Source organism: Falco cherrug, chromosome 9, assembly GCF_023634085.1.
Source record: "Falco cherrug isolate bFalChe1 chromosome 9, bFalChe1.pri, whole genome shotgun sequence".
NCBI lineage: Eukaryota > Metazoa > Chordata > Aves > Falconiformes > Falconidae > Falco > Falco cherrug.
This window is the reverse complement of record NC_073705.1, coordinates 25,933,859-25,950,257: the sequence shown is the minus strand read 5'-3', so window position 1 is coordinate 25,950,257 and position 16,399 is coordinate 25,933,859. Positions and strand designations below refer to the sequence as shown.

General features: G+C 41.3%; 1 protein-coding gene across 1 annotated transcript in view; it reads left to right on the top strand.

Moving 5' to 3' along the window:
* Window positions 1–16,399, top strand: part of SORCS3 (sortilin related VPS10 domain containing receptor 3) — a 304,363-nt gene that overhangs the window by 271,467 nt on the left and 16,497 nt on the right. The window contains exons 17-20 of the mRNA XM_055720617.1: window positions 1,656–1,769; window positions 3,245–3,416; window positions 10,677–10,863; window positions 13,743–13,876. Of these exons, the coding sequence (XP_055576592.1) occupies window positions 1,656–1,769; window positions 3,245–3,416; window positions 10,677–10,863; window positions 13,743–13,876 (607 nt within the window). The remainder of the gene's footprint in view (window positions 1–1,655; window positions 1,770–3,244; window positions 3,417–10,676; window positions 10,864–13,742; window positions 13,877–16,399) is intronic.

Below are 16,399 nucleotides of genomic sequence, written 5' to 3'. Positions count from 1 at the left end.
GTCAAGATCAGAGGTGACTCCTGCCAACCCTTGCAGTCATTTCCAAAAGCAAACCCTGGCCTTTTTCTGACATAGAATGGCAGAAGGAACTCAGAAGTGTTATTAAAGTGCTCACTGATCTTTCTTTTCCCTCCTCCTGCTTCTTTATTTACTCTGTCAAGATAGCTTTCCTGAGAAAGACAGCACAGCAGCTGGACTTGATTATTTCCTTAACTTATGCAAACCCTGGGGCTTATGAGAAGGAAGGTGGGCAGCATGCGAGGTTTTAATATACATTTACCAGAAGTTAATGAACAAGCACAGAACCTTGAGGGCATACAGCAATGTTGTCTTTAATTTTATTAAATATTTATGCAGCTCTTTTCTTCTTTGGGGCAAAGTACAGCTCCTCCTGAATATTTTTAATTACAAAGTCACTGCCAGGCATTTTTGACTGTGCAGGTCGGACCCACTGAGAATGATTAAATTGAATGTTGAGAGAAAAAGCATTAGGGAATCTCTGAACCTTTTAAAGCAGATTGCAGAATTTTTGCCCTCCAAAAAAAGGAACAGTAGCACCTTGGGTCACTGGGGACATTGCACATTTTGTCTCACCAAAGCTCTTCCTGGAGACTTTCTGATGGCTATTCATACTCTGAATAGAGGAAAGATAAAACTCAGTGTCCTAAAGGGCACAGAGAGCTTTCAAGGCAGTGGCTTCTGTAGTGTCTGTGTTTCGATAGAGGCTTAGTTTGTTGGCATTTGTTAACCTGCCTCAAGCAAAAATCCAGAATCCCTTTTGATTTGCCCCTTGAATCCAGCCAGCCAATAAAGCCTATGCACAGAAACCTGGTCCAGAACCTATTAAATCTTATGGAAAGCTTTGGCTTAATCCTATTGCTTCATCGTTGTGTTGGCATGCAAAGGCAGCTGTAAAAAGAAGCCTTGGATGTGGTTGTATACACTTCCACTCTTTGGTGGTCCAAGGAAGCATCAATACCCTGGATTACCTTCCCCATGTGACGCAATACTATGTAATCCTTAGACTACCAAACTAGCTGTGTTTTAGTTTAGTGTTCGAAAAAACATCAGTTATATTTCTCTTTCAGTCCAGTCATAGCTCAGTCAAAGAGCAGGGAGGCCCTTGACATAGGTATATTGGAGGCCATTAACGTAGGTATATTTACATACGTAAATATACATACCTTGTCTAGCTGTTCAGGAAGTGATCCTAGTGTTTTATATTCCCAGCTGCTTTGTTGGGAAACAAAGGCATTAGATCTGATATGTTCTGAAAGTGAAGACTTCAAAAAGCAAGCAAATCCAAAGAACCCAAGCAGTGAAATTATTAGAGAATAATAGGAAAAGAAATTAACAATAGAATTTTCTTTCTGAATCTCTGCCCATGTTTTGTTACCAAATGAAACACAAATCCTCTAGTGCTCTGCAAGGCTGGTAATTCTGTGTTGTCAGGTATCACATACCTTCTGTGAACTGTGTTCCTGCCTCTCAAACTGATCAGGCACTTTGTCTCTGGATGAGCCCAATCCATGATGTCATGCCATCCAGCAGAGAGCCACCAACACACACATGCTTTGGGGAACAGATGTCACCTAAAACTCTGAGCTAAATCTAGTGAATGTGTACAGTGGTGGACTCATGACTTGTCTCCGTAGTGACTATGGGTATGAGAGGCACAGCAACAACAAGTGTGTCCCAGCCTTCTGGTTTAGCCCGTCCTCCCTGTCCAAGGATTGCAGCATTGGTCAGAGCTACTTGAACAGCACTGGGTAAGTGAATCTTACAATCTCTCTGGTGTTGGTGACCTTGTAGTAGACACGAGAACCTGGAAGGTTCTTTTTTCTCTGCTCCCATCTGGCTCTTTTCCAGTCTTATTCATGAGGTAATGTTTGCAGCAGCATCTGTATGGAACATTGCCTCATTCCTCAGAGACAGGGAGAAGCACATTAACATAAGTGACATGTAGATATTTTATTGCTATCAAGTGATGTATGATCCCTGGAGCCTAGACTTGGAGCTCCCCTTTGCTGCAAAATTAAAGCACGAATCAAGAGGTCTATCTGAGAGACAGCTGAACATTTAGCAGGACAAGTTTGAGGTGTTTCACATTGTTTTTCATTGAACCTCTTCCTATCTTATAGCTCCTATTTCTAAAAGCTTCAGGGAAGGCTCAGATGAGCAATTTTTAGCCTTTCCCCCCCACCCCCCTCCTGCCATTTTCACTTGTATATACAATACCTAGTGATTTCAGACAAGCTATATGTGCTGCTTTCTCTTGGTTTTACCTAGAACAGATGGCAGGTGTTGGTTTATTGTAGTATCGCTTTGCCAATGCTCGTCTATTGTACAGGGGATACTCTGAAACTGGTTGCACTGGTTTGTGTAAAATTGCAATGTTCCTTCATAGAAAGTACAGGCCCTGAAGACTTTACAGGGCTGCTTCTGAGTCATGGGTCCAGCATGCTCAATTGTAATGACAGCTTTGTTCATGGCTGGTTGATGTGGGTGGCTGAACAAATTGAGGCTGCCTGGAGTCTGGAGTCACTTAACTTCAGAGTCCCCCTGTCAGCTGAAAGATTGCTATAAATATGGGATGTAATTACAGGATTCCTGGCCAGTATGAGTACTTATAGCTTCGTGACACGAGCAAGAAGAAAACAGTTGGAGTCTGTGTTTTCTTAATCAGTCCTGTATTTTTACTGTGAAATTGCTAGAAAGGGTTAATGCCCTTAACAACACTGGAAATAGCCAAGTGTCTTTCTAGTTAGCTAACCTCTTCCAAGAAGATCCAAGAGAAAAACCCATTCCTTGAGTAATTTTAAAATTGGACTGGACAAAGCTCTTGGCAGAACTTTCCCAGTACCTTCTAGCAGAGTAGAGGGAGGCAAAATGAAATAAAAAGCATAATTAAAAAGCTGGGATGCAGAGTGCAATCCTGCAGGCATGGGGAGTTGGAGTTCTCTGCCTTTTAGCAGCGCAGAGTAAATCACCTCCACAATGTGTGCATGTTCTCAGTGATGCTGCTGAGAATCTCTGAAGAAGGTTGGATTGTGATTTTTTTGGCTTTCTCTGATTTAATAAAGTGTTAGGTTTCTTTGATTCTTCCTTTAAGTTAGGGAGTCATGCAGGCAGTTAGCCTTTGAAAAAACACATGCATTGATATGGAGAAATAAAACAAAAGCAAAACAAAGAAACTTTTCCACCCACCACCTGGGCCCAATCTCCTTTTGTCACTGTTCCCCAGGTACCGAAGGATTGTGTCTAACAACTGCACAGATGGCTTGCAAGAACAATACATGGCCAAGATGGAGAAATGCCCTGGAAAAGCACCTCGGGGACTGCATATCCTCACTGCTGATGGAAAGTTGGTCACAGAGCAAGGACACAACGCCACTTTCATCATCCTTATGGAAGAGGTGTGTTAGTGGTATCAGCAAACCTTTTACTGTGTGGCAGGACTGGCATTCTTTTTCTTCACCTGTCAGGCTGCTGAGAAGAAAATAGCGATCAGGTGGAGTCATGAAATGATGAACACTCCTGAGATTGAGAACTAATGAAAGAGCTATATGTGAAACAGAAAAACAAATCACATTGAGTCAAGCCAAAGGAGTATTTGGCTGGTTATCTTGTTTATCAGTGATGATGAAGCCGATGCTGAAGATAGATCTGGTAAAAAATATATTTTGCCATCAGCTTCTTGCTGCCTCCAGTGAAGTGTAGTTTATGGAGTCTGTGAGGCAGAAATGGTATCTGTACACTTCTGTTTCTAGGATGAAAATCTTTAGCTGAAGCTTTGCTGGGGAACATTAAGAACAGTGGGTAACATTTTCAGACTCATGGGGAGCAATGAGGGACATTGTTTTGCAGTAGGAATTGAGCAACTCCAAACCACCTCTGAGTTCCCCAGCCCATATCTATTTTATTTGTTTATTGGTACAATTGCCTCTGTAGCCAACAGCAGCATAAGTGATACCAGGCCACGCTGGTGCCTGAACCATCAAAAATACTGAGGCACTTCTGGTGATTTCTCTGAGACAAATACACCCCTGTTTGGCAAACATGTATGGTGCAGCCTGCGTCACCAAGGCTTGTGGCTCAGCGGAGGGTTGGATAGCTAAGGCAGGCACTTGGTATGTATTTGGGCCGACAGGAGCGTTTTTCAAATAATCTTATGATTCTTCTGGTCTGTGATTTGGTTTGGTGTTTAGGGATATATGTGACTGCACAACAAAAAGTGCTGCTGTTTTCTCTGCTGGCTTGACTGCCTGTGTAAGGTGTCATTGAAGGTCCAACAGTGATTTTTCCATAATGGATTGTGTTACATCTGTTTTCTGGTTAAACAGAAGGGTCACCTCACAGCCTCACTTCTAACATCTTCGGGTGTCTCAGGAGGGGTAGCCAGGGATTGAGGTGGTGTTGGAGAACCACAAATACCTTTTGTCTTCTACTATATCCTGTGTACTTCATTCTGGGACAGTATCTGGAGACAGCTGGGAGCCAGACATGTGATGGTCACAAACATAAGAGTAATGACACCATGACAGACTAGATGCCTGTCTGCTAAGGATCCTGCTCTGACAGCAGGCAGCATTAGGTCATTGGGGAGGTTATATTAGAAACAGTGCAAGCCTAGTGTCCCTTCACCTTCCAGACCCAGGAGTAACTTCCATTAACAACTGAGACCTTCAAGAATACGAGAAGCTGTAAGAAGGACCTGGGCAGGCGTGAGTGCATGTGAACCTCGTGAAGTTCAACAAGGCCAAGTGCAAGGTTCTGCACATGGGTCAGAGCAATCCCAAGCATGAATACAGGCTGGGTGGAGAATGGATTGAGAGCAGCCCTGAGGAGAAGGACTTGGGGATTTTGGTGGACAAGAAGCTCAACATGACCCAGCAATGTACACTTGCAGCCCAGAAAACCAACTGTATTCTGGGCTACATCAAAAGAAGCATGGCCAGCAGGCTGAGGGAGGTGATTCTTCCCTGCCACTCCGCTCTCATGAAACCCCACCTGCAGTACTGTGTTCAGCTCTGGGGCCTCCAACTTAAGAAGGACGTGGACTTGTTGAAGCAAGTCCAGAGGAGGGCCACAAAGACGATCAGAGGGCTGGAGCACTTCTATAAAGACAGGCTGAGAGAGTTGGGGTTGTTCAGCCTGGAGAAGAGAAGGCTCCAGAGAGACCTTATAGCAGCCTTCCAGTACCTAAATGGGGCCTACAAGAAAGTTGGAGAGGGACTTACTACAGGGGCATGTAGGGATAGGACAAGGGGTAATGCCTTTAAATTAAAAGAGGGTAGATTTAGATTTGATATTAGGAAGAAATCCTTTACTGTGAGGGTGGTGAGGCACTGGAACAGGCTGCCCAGAGAAGTTGTGGGTGCCCCATCCCTGGAAATGTTCAAGGCCAGGCTGGATGGGGCTCTGAGCAACCTGGTCCAGTAGAAGGTGTCCCTGCCCATGGCAGTGGGGCTGGAAACTAGATGACCTTTAAGATCCCGTCTAACCCAAACCATTCTGTGATTCTATAAATCTGAGCATACTTCCATGGAGAAGTTTTTTTTTTCTCATGATATCTTGTTTGTTATTTTTTTAAACACACACACTTCTATTAATTTGAATTTTTCTGCAGTAACTAAATGTTTCACTGGGACCACACTAATCTGACAGGGCGTCTTTACATACTTCCTCAGAGGTTCATGCATGCTCTGCTTTTATACAAAGGGGACTTCTTGTCTACCTGGCTGATTCTTTTATATTCTGCAGACTTGACATGGTAAGACGATTTGTATAGACATTGTGAGTGGGTGTTCAGAAAAGAACAGACATAATCTAAAAATTAGAAATCTAGTAGTAATTTATTAAGGAACTCAAGCGGAACTGCAGCATACAAAGAATGATAAACAGATGGGGAATAAGGAGGCAGTCAAGGTAGCTGAAGAGTGGAGTCTTTACAAGGCTTTAGAGATTGAAGAGGCAGCTGAATAAATATGTGAGGGTGTTCACTCTATGTCCTTTGCTGAAAAAGAAGGAAAGTTAGAAAAACACTTCATAGAAACATTTTTTTTTCTAAGGCAAGAGGATTTTCAAGAACATGTCTTTGTGGGTGAACAGCTTATTCCACAGAGAGCTCTGTGTTGAGTTTGTTTCTTAAGGAGTAGACATTTTAAGGGGGGGAAACCAAACAACACTGAGATTTGGGGAAAAAGTATTCTAGTCTTTCAGTATGAGCCTGAGACAAATGAATTGTCATCAAAATATTCCTTGTTAGTTGAAAGAAAAGATTTCTTTAGAATTCTTAATTATTACAGACCTTGCTGTCATATAGATTCATTCCTGCCCCCCTCCCTCCACCTTCTTTTGTCAGTCTGTTTCCTGACGGGTTGTTTTGCACCTATGTCTGCACTCATTTTCTGGGCCAAACAGCAGTCTGGTAGTCTGGTAAGTCCTCCTGTGGATACATCTGTGTGGTTCTCCATTCAGCTGCCTTCCTGTTTCAGGCTAACCATGATCAGCAACTTTATGAGTAGCCATCAGTTCCTTTCCACCTTCTAGTACACGCCCTTAATAGACTGGTGTGACTGACCTTTATGCTATCAAATGGTAATGAAGACTTTATCATAGTTAATAAAAAACTAAATTTCTCAGGACTTATAGATTTAGCTTTAGAGGTATCGTTCACAGTGATAATTCAGAATATGTGCATGGTGATGATAATGGGCAAATAGATGCAGAGTGACTTACGATGTTTCTGTGGTTTTAAAAATATGGAGCTGGGCTGTGGTTTGGACTGTGTATACATGCAAGGGAACATAAGGAGATAAGAACCTTATTTTACCTTTTTTAAAATCCAAGTTTGGATTTGAGCACAAAGAAATAATAGAGTTCCAAACTGTCATTGTATGGAGTTGTGTTCTTGACCAGATCTATGAATCTGTTTTTTCACCTGATCTTTTCCATGCATCCCCAGCTCCGCTCTGAAGGGTACATAAACTCTCCTCAGGCTTAAATGGATGTTTATGTGGCAGCTCCAGCTACTGAACTGTTCTGTTCCCTTGTCTTCTGTTTATGCCATCTCACAGCTTCCCTTTTTCAGTAATTACAAGGTGATGGCAAGGCTTTGTAGCAGGGTTGTAATTGCAAGTAAGCTGAGAAAGCAAGCAGTGACTATCCAAAGAACAAGCCTAAGTAAGTATTGGAGCTCTGCACATCTGTTAAAAGATTGCTAAACTGTGTTTATCAAAAGAGATAGCCACATCCGTGTCATATTTTTATGCAAGAAATTTAAGATTTTCATTGGAAGAACCAAAATTCATTGTGTATATACATTGCACTCCCCCCCGTCCCAAGCACATATTGGATGAACTATTGCCCTGCTGAAATCAGTGGAAATTTGGCTCTTAACTTCAGAAGGTCAAAATTTCAACCAGTGATCTGCTTTGTCACTTTGCTAGTGTGGCTTCCAGGCAGGAAAACTTCCCAAGGCTAGCCTTGACAGGGAAATGACTTTGAAGAGCTGTTCCATGACAGTACTCCTGTCCGCCCATTCCACTACCCTTTGCCTGCTCACTCATTTCAGTATGTAGAGCTCCGATCTTTGTGACAGCCCCTAGCTCATTCCCTTTTGGTAGTTTACAGAGCTGAAAGCAATAAAATGCACTTTTTGAATATATATGAAGAGCAATGATTTTTTTTTTTCCATTTGAAGTGCTTCCACTTCATTTCTATTTTAATTTGTATTCATAAACTCCAGAATATTCTGACATCATGTGTGGGGCTGGCACACTTGTTTTAGTATTTTATGTACTGGATACAGAGGTATGGAAAGGAGAAAGAAAACATTAGTGTGGTGAGCAGACATCATACTGAAGACCCAACTTTCATAACTGGGTGGAAAGATCATCTGCTACCATTTAGGCATGACAAATCTGTTCCTGCTTCTCCACTTCAAACCTTATAATTTCAGGTGGAATCATGTTGGAGAAGCAAGGAAGAAACAGAAAAGATAGTTGTTAGGCATGAGAGAGGAGCTGCTGTGATGGGTGCAAGAGATTCCAGCCTGAGGTCACCGATGATGAATCCAGCTCAGCTCAGATTTTTATCCTCTGTTCAGTGTCTTCCGTATGAGATGAACTTGTGGTCATAGTACATTCCCTTGAGGAGCTGTTTTGAAAGGTTTAACAAGCTGTGGGAGCCTTTCTATCAAATAACTGAATATCCCATGAGTGAAATTTTGCCCCTGCTAGAGAAGTTTTTAGTGGGACTTTAAATCTTTTTCTCAAAGGAATGTTATTTGCTACTTAATGTTATAGACAGGTTTTAGTGTCACTACCACTCTAGTCCTCTGTGTTTCCTTTTTGGTTTATACTGTATTTTTAATTTTCTAGTAGGACAGATTGATTAAGTCAATAGAGAAATCTGCCAGTAAGACAGCAGCTGCCATGAGTTTGGAGTCAGTGGGAGGCAAGAACTGTGACCCCTTGCCTTTCATGGATGTTTCTATCTCTGCAAGAGCTTTTGTTGTGCACCTTTGGTCTCAGTTGCTGAGCATTTAAGTTAGAACAGCCTGTGAGCTATGTAATCCTGCTTTTAGGACCTCTTTTTCCATGATTCAGTCAATATTCTGCCTTTATCTTGACTGTCCTGGGATGATATGATCCAAAATGGATCTGTGCTATGTATGAATGTATTAAGACCATATGAAAAATCGCTTACGGATGTGAGGTTCATAGCCAGAATTTAGGCTGTAAGCCATGTGTTTTGCCACACACAGGTAAAATCGAAAACTACTGCTCAGAGGAAAGCTGATGCTGTTAGCTCTGAAACTTTTAGGGACTGTCACAGGTGTGGTTGTCCCAAGCAATCTTTGCTCTTTGTCTGATCTGCACAGTTTTTCTAGGAAGTCATTGTTTTGTGCAATACCTGGCCCAGAGGCTTTAGTGAAATCTGGGAGTTCAGTTGTCTTTTCCAGTGGGCCCAGGGGATGCAGGAGCCTGCAGGATTCGAACAGGCTGTGGAGGGATTGGAGGCACATCAGAACTGGCTGTGAGTTACACAGCTGCTTCCCTCCCTTAGGTCGACATGTACCAGAACCAGACATTAGCTTTGATCCTGACCCTGTGCATTTACAGCCATAATGGGGTTTATGAGATGGCCATGAAATATTTCTGAATGTCCTATCTAAAAAAGCCAAAACAAACACATCCAAAACCCCCAAAACCACACCCAGTTAAATTTAGGAGCATGATTGGGTTGTTGTTTTTTTTGTTGTTGTTGTTGCTTGTTTCTTTTTTGGTTTTTGTTTTGTTATGTTTTGTTGGGGTTTTTTTTCCACTTTAGAATCTCACTCCTACCTTCAATATATCTAGGAATTGGGTTTAGTTTTGGGCTAGGAACATCTCCAAAAGGAACTAGTATCTTCTTCACCCATAGCGAACACAGTGGAGACCTTTCATGAGAGAAAATTACTTAGGGCCAACAGACCTGATATATATGCAGAAAGTTACAGAGATTTAATCTGAGGTGTAGTTTCATTTCAGTTTAGTGAAATCACTGCAGTGGGCTTTAGCTCTGTTTAAATTAGCCTTGTTTTGTGTTACTTTTAGTCAGCTGGGGACAAGTATGAAGTAAGACTCCAAGAAAGTGAAGTAACAGACACGTCTACAGTTCAACTACAGTGGTTTAAAGCATGATTTAAATTAAAACAATCCAGCTGCTGCCTCTAGACAATACCAGCAATGCTGGAATCTCTTGTCTGTTTTCCCCTCCTTCGTTTCATAGCCGTCATTGACAGTAATCCTAGAAAGGACTTTCCTCATCATCTACTTCACTCCCCTGTGTATACAGGCCCTATCTCTGTGTTAACTGACATTAGACAAAATCTGTCAGTCCTCAATGCGGGATTCAAAGGGCATGAATTCAGCCATCCTGAAGTTACGTGTTTAGCTGTAAGTAATCATCTAGGCTCCATCATCAGGGTACAGGCATGGATATTTGCAGAAGATGATTCATGTCACCTGTCTCAGTTATCTTTGGAAGGGATGTGTTGGTCTCTTTCTTTCTCTGACTATACAGGAAGCCTGGAAAACTAACTTAGACTAGACTTGCAGCATCTCAGTGACTAGCTTCTGTTTCTTTGGAACGTATTGGAGACCCACTTCAACTACTGACCTGTTCTGGAGTGTTTCTGATGCTCCCATATGCATGTGGAAATTACTTTCCAGTTAGCATTTAGCCTACCATCAGTGTAGTGCCCCCATCTCACTGCCTCTGATGGAAGTACTTGGACAGTACCCATTCAACAAAAGGCTGTGCAAAGCCTTGGCCACTTCAGTGACACGTAATGCCCAACCGTGCATTGCATTAGATGATTCCTGTATGGTCCGTTGGTATATGCATGTTTGGCACTCTGCCCTCTCCAGATCTATAAACCCAAGATGGGGGAATAACATCTCTTTACAGGTGTATATGTTCAGCTATTCTAAGCACTGCTTGTGTATAATTACCTGGTGTTGATTTGAGTCTGACCACTTTGGTGACTGACAGAAAAAAGGTACGCTTTTTTGGTAAAGTTACAAGTTTGTGTCCATGCTAATGACATGGAACTAAGAAGTGGGATGGAAGGTAATAAAAATCACTCTTATCAGCCCAGTTTCCTAATCCAACCTTCTCTGTTGCAGGGCGATCTCCAAAGGACAAATATTCAGCTTGATTTTGGAGATGGCATTGCAGTATCCTATGCTAATTTCAGCCCTGTTGAAGATGGCATCCGGCACGTGTATAAGAGTGCTGGAATCTTTCAGGTGACAGCATATGCAGAGAACAGCCTGGGCTCTGACACTGCTGTCCTTTTCCTGCATGTGGTCTGTAAGTACTTCCAGCTACTAGATTCCTTGGGTGAAAAAAAAATGACCTCACTGAAGAGCCCTGCAACTTCATGCAAACCCACCTACATATGCAGCTCAGGCTCTTCCAAAGGCTTGGACTTTTAGATATTCTTCTACCTTGTTAAGTAAACTTCACTGCATGAAGAGGAAGAGAAGTTTCTTTTAACGCAAGTATATTTGCAGTCCTCACAGATAACGGATAAAAGTCTGAAAATGTTTCTTGGGCTTTTTGAAAGGGGCAGACACTAAACAGCATATGAAACAAACTCCAAATGTGTGTTTTCAACATGCTTCTAATACCAGTTTTAGATTAATCTACTAAGTTTTGAGTCAGTTACTCAGGATTTGGGAGTTTTACAGTGCTTATTAAATAAAAGCATTATGCTGAGCATACTTCCTGGGATATGAATGTACTGAGGGCTGACGTGCTACTTTTCACATTTCATGTGTTTGACATGCATTCCTGACTTTTCCCTCCTGTTTGGTGAACAAGTGCAATTTCTCTCCACTTGGCACATGAGAGCCCCCAGCTGACTTTCTCAAAGCCACAGGTGAGAGCAGAGGGTGTGGAACACAGGATGAGACCAGGAAGAACGAAGTTCTTTGTCCTGCTTTCAGACTACTAGGTGTCCTGGGCAGAGAATTCCATCTGTGTTCAGATTTACACCATCAGTGTCTGTCTTCCCCCTTAGCCTGTCATAATGTCTTCTAGCCTGTCTGTCTTTTACTTGAGCTTTTTGGCTGGAAGCAAGTCAGAAATTTCCAAAACTCAAGAACTTTTTTCTTCTTTTTAATTTCAAGCTCCGTGTGTGAACGAATAAATGTTCCTTGAAGCTTTTATTGTACTCATAATTCCCTCAAAGTCAATCATGGCTACATTTAACAACCTGTTATTAGAACATTAACTCTTTTTTCCTTCACCTTGGGCCATTAGCTGACAAAAGTGATGGTTACCTGGTAATAACAACCAGCTTTGTATGGATTATCTGATTTTTCTCATAGGAACTTCTTTTTCATGGTGAGAATTTTAGAATAGAATGCTATGAGAGGCAGTTGCGTTGCCTGGTTGTGCTACTCTACCCTCTTCTTCCTCAGCCCCTCAGATCTCTCCTTTGACTTTTATCTCTAGGGAAATATTTTGCAAGCATCTACATTCATGCAAACACTGAAATAGGTGATACCTCAGTACTAGAATTCTAATATATTTGGATGTACTAGTCAATATAGGAGGTTTGATTTTGAAGCTCAACTGTACAGACAAAAATGCCTGCTATATAAATCACCCTTATTATACAGTCTGTCTGGTGCTAGAATGCGGTGCGGGGGAAGAAGCTCCTTGGCCTCAAGCAACAGTAGTTTTCTACCCTGCAGCTTTATGAGTGGTTGGTCAGCTTTTCACCTTTCTGGAATCTGCTGTCAAGCTGCTCATCTCTTCATTTAAAGAAAGTGAAAATATTACTGTTTTTCCTGTTACATGCACTGTCACAAAATATTTGGGGGATCCTGCTATTTTTGGAACTCAGAGTAATTACTATGGGCAGAATTCAGGAGTGACTTGCTGGTAAAGACCCCCTGGGAAAGGGGGAAAAAGAAGAATAGGTTTTAAGGAGCCAAAAGTAAGAATAGTGCCCCATTGTGCCTGGAGCTGTATGTTCCATCAGTGAAAGATCAGTTCTTGCTCTTCAAAATCCTTGTCATCTAAGTAGGTGGAGAAATGATCAATGTCCCCCTATCATGCTTGAAGAGCTGAGAGTTAACACAAAGAGATCATCTTGGTTAAGATCAACAAATTTCCTGCTTCCCAGAATTAGTGCCTTAGGAAAAAAAAAAATCACTTCTTTCTTATTTCATCCTGTCCTTCTCACAGTGACAGTCTATCAGTTTGTTGTGTTTTAAAAGGTACCATTCAGAAGGACTCGGTAATGCTGCCCAATGTGAAACAGTTACCAGCTGAAATTCCATACCCGTAAAACCAAAAACTTAAACAATAAGGAAAGCAATGGAGATGGTAAAAGCTTTAAACAAACTAGCAACCAAAACCTCAGTATTTTTTCTGGAGAGGAACTGGTGGCTTAATTCTGGACTTCACGGACAGGACTCATTCTGGACATTTGCATTTATTTGACACAACTTTGCATTGATACTTTTTCATTTTATAAGTCAGAAAGAAGTTCTTCTGGCAGTTAAATACTTTGATATGCCAATCTATGCATCATTCAAGTAGTTCCTGACTTTTGCTAGTGGTAACTGACTCCCCAAAGACTTCTTAATGTGAGGCCAAAGTCAAAAAGATACCAAGGACTTCCAAAATCATGAATCTTTCTTTTGGAGACCTTCTAAAAAACTGGCAGAGTGTAATTAACCACGTCATAAACGCTGAGTATATGATCAGATTTAAGCCATCTTGGCTAAAATTATTTTCCCACAAATCTTAGTAGCTCATTGGATATTTTTTCAAGGAAACACCTTCTTTCTTTCTTGTGTCCTATCCTTCAGGCTTTCAGTAGCAACTTGCCCTATACAGTGCAAAGCCAGTTCATTGTGGTCCCTCAAACTGGGTTAAAAAATTTCTTCTAAACACAGTGTGGACCCTGTCTGAAATTAGCACAGTGGAAAACGTGCATTTCTGGCTCCTCTAGAATTAAGAGTGAGGAAAAAAAATATATGATTTTATGCTTATTAATCTGGTATCTTTTTCTGTTGCTTATTGACTGCTGAAATTCTTTTGTATTGCTATAGCAGAGTCTCACTGCTGGCATAAGATATTTGATTTATTTAAAGGAAAGATCCTTAATGTTCACAGTTGCACAGGAAGGATTTAACTCAAAGCCTCTAATAACGAAGCATCTCTTCACACAGGTCCAGTGGAGCATGTCCATCTGAGTGTCCCCTTTGTCGCCATCAGAAATAAGGATGTCAACATAACTGCAGTAGTTTGGCCCAGCCAGGCAGGCACACTTACCTACTTCTGGTGGTTTGGTAACAGCACAAAGGTACAGCTGCCCTTTGGTTCGTTTTCACTTCCTAAGCTTGTTGCACCAGACTGGGAACTTTCTCAGCCCTAATAAAAACAACTTGGTTTGCTTGTTTTGTGTTTTAGTTTTTTCCTTGTCTGAAAAGGGTTGTCATTATCTGTACTTCAACATTTGTGTGTTTATTTCCTCCTGTCTCCTGTTGTTCTTAGGAGTCATTACTTTTTTACATCTGGCTGTTATCAGCCCAACTGAGCTTTGGAGACCACTGGTTTTACCAGCATTCACTTGCAACTTAACTGAATTATATACCACTATATATGGGATAATACTGGCTTTCAACACAGTGTCTAAAAACTGCTGGTGTTCAAATAACCATGGGGGTTTCCATTATGTACCAGTATGCAGTATATAATGGTGGATTGCAACACAATACTTTAAAGCTGTTGGTGTTCAAAAAACCAGCTGTATCTAGAATTTCAATCTACACTCAATGAATTGTTTGTGTCTGTCCGTAACTCTTGTTCATGGTCTTGGATATATTAGAGATGGAGATGAGACTTCTTTGCAGTGAATTTTCAAATGATTGGCAAAAATTTATTATAAAGAGATTTGTTGTCTATAATTAAAGTGAAACTACAAGTTGCAGTCATGACAAGTCGCAGTCATGCTTTCAAATGGAGAGAGCAGGATTGCTTATTAGCTACAGTTTTTATTATAGACTTTAGGAGTGAGATAGCTGACACACAGGCACTATCTGCCATTATTACAGTTGTGAAATGTGCAGCTGCTAATTTTGCAATGTAGTATCTGCTGCTATTTACAAAAGCAGTTTAAGTCACGTCATTGTCTACATTATTGAGCTGCAATTGAACATGTGCACTGAAATGAGGTCACAGCAGAAAAAAAATGGGATTTTACTTAAATATGGAACTTGAGTTCAAAAATAGCAGGCACACAAGTATTTTCTCTTTGACAAAGCTGCTTGCATTTTAACCTCTTACCCCTGCTACCAACAGTAGCAGGAGAAAAAAAATAATCAGTAAATGCTGTGTCTACTGAGATTTTACATTCAGTTAGGAAGCTCGCTGTAAGAAGTCACCTATTTTTGTGAAAGTGTAATTGAGGCACTGGAAGAGCTGAGGAACAAAAGCCACTTACTATAACTTTGGCAAGTTTCTGTGCACTAGCTGAGCTATGGCAACCACCCACACATTCACATCTAGTCCGTGACTACTACCAGGTAATTCCACATAGTTTGTACTGCAATGAGAGGGATGCAAAATCACATTACAGTTCAGATATTTTTGGCTCAGTGGTCACACATGGACAGCCATTGAAGTACACCTGAGACAATTTAGGTACTGGTAACTTGATCATCTGCTTAAGCCCTCCAGTGTACCCAGGTGTCAGTTTTCCTGCTGTTGTTTTTTGTCCTTAATATAGGGGTTGGTTGTGAATAGGCCTTAAAAAAGATTTTTTGAAATGGAATGTAGTCTAGAAATGGTAGAGCAAAGCAGTGGTGTTTGCTGAAGATTTCCATGTAGCCCTCATTGTGCTTGCGTCTGGGTTGTAAATATCATGTTATCTGTTTTAACTTCTAGTTTAAGTTTCAGACCCATAAGCAAAAGATTACAAGCAGATATGGATGTGTTTGGGATGGATGCTTTGGACATAACTGCAGATAGAGTAGCTGATGCTTATGATACCTTGATGACTGTTGCTGAAATATATTGAGGTATGGATTAGTAAAGATGGTGCCACTTACCTGTGGCCAAATCAAAGACCCAGAGCACCTTTCATTCTTTGCAAAGCATTATCTCTAGCTACCTCATGAAATGTGCTTCAACTTCAACTGACAGAAGTATCACAAAGGATATAGATATAACAGCAGCAGCTACCTTCTTTTTTTTTCAGGACAACAATCTACATCACATTAAAATTTCTTCTGGGATGTTTAATGTACAGGTCAGATCCTTCTCTGTGCCCACTCATGGGCAAACTGTGGTGCCCTAAGTACAAGTGGAAGATGGGGAACACTGATTTGTGTGTGAATTAAAGGATGAGGTTTGTAATACTGTGTATAGTGACTGCTATTATTAGGTGATATATTCTAGTTCCATGCTGAGGGATTGCAGCTTCTTTTTCTGTTCAGTCCGTAGGCATCCCAGGCAGAACCAGATGTGTCACTGTGCAGTCTCACTAAGGTACTCTGTGCTGCTGCACAGGCGAATGTTATCTTAGACTCAAATGACCTGGCTAAGGTTCTGCTGCTGCCTTCCCCACCCTGCTGGAACCATTGCACTGAATTTTTGGTGTGCTAGTTTTTGCAGTATGCCCAAAGGCCAATTTGCTTGGATTAACACAGGTCCAGTTTAATAAATGTGTCCAGCTGTCTAATAGGTTTGAGCAAATGAACCTTAAACTACTTGATTTAATTTACAGTTAGTTTCCAAATCTTGGTGCTTGAATTAAAATTAAGGAGTTGGCTGAATATTAAAACTCCATGATGGAGGTGAAATCATCCATGATAATGGAATGTCC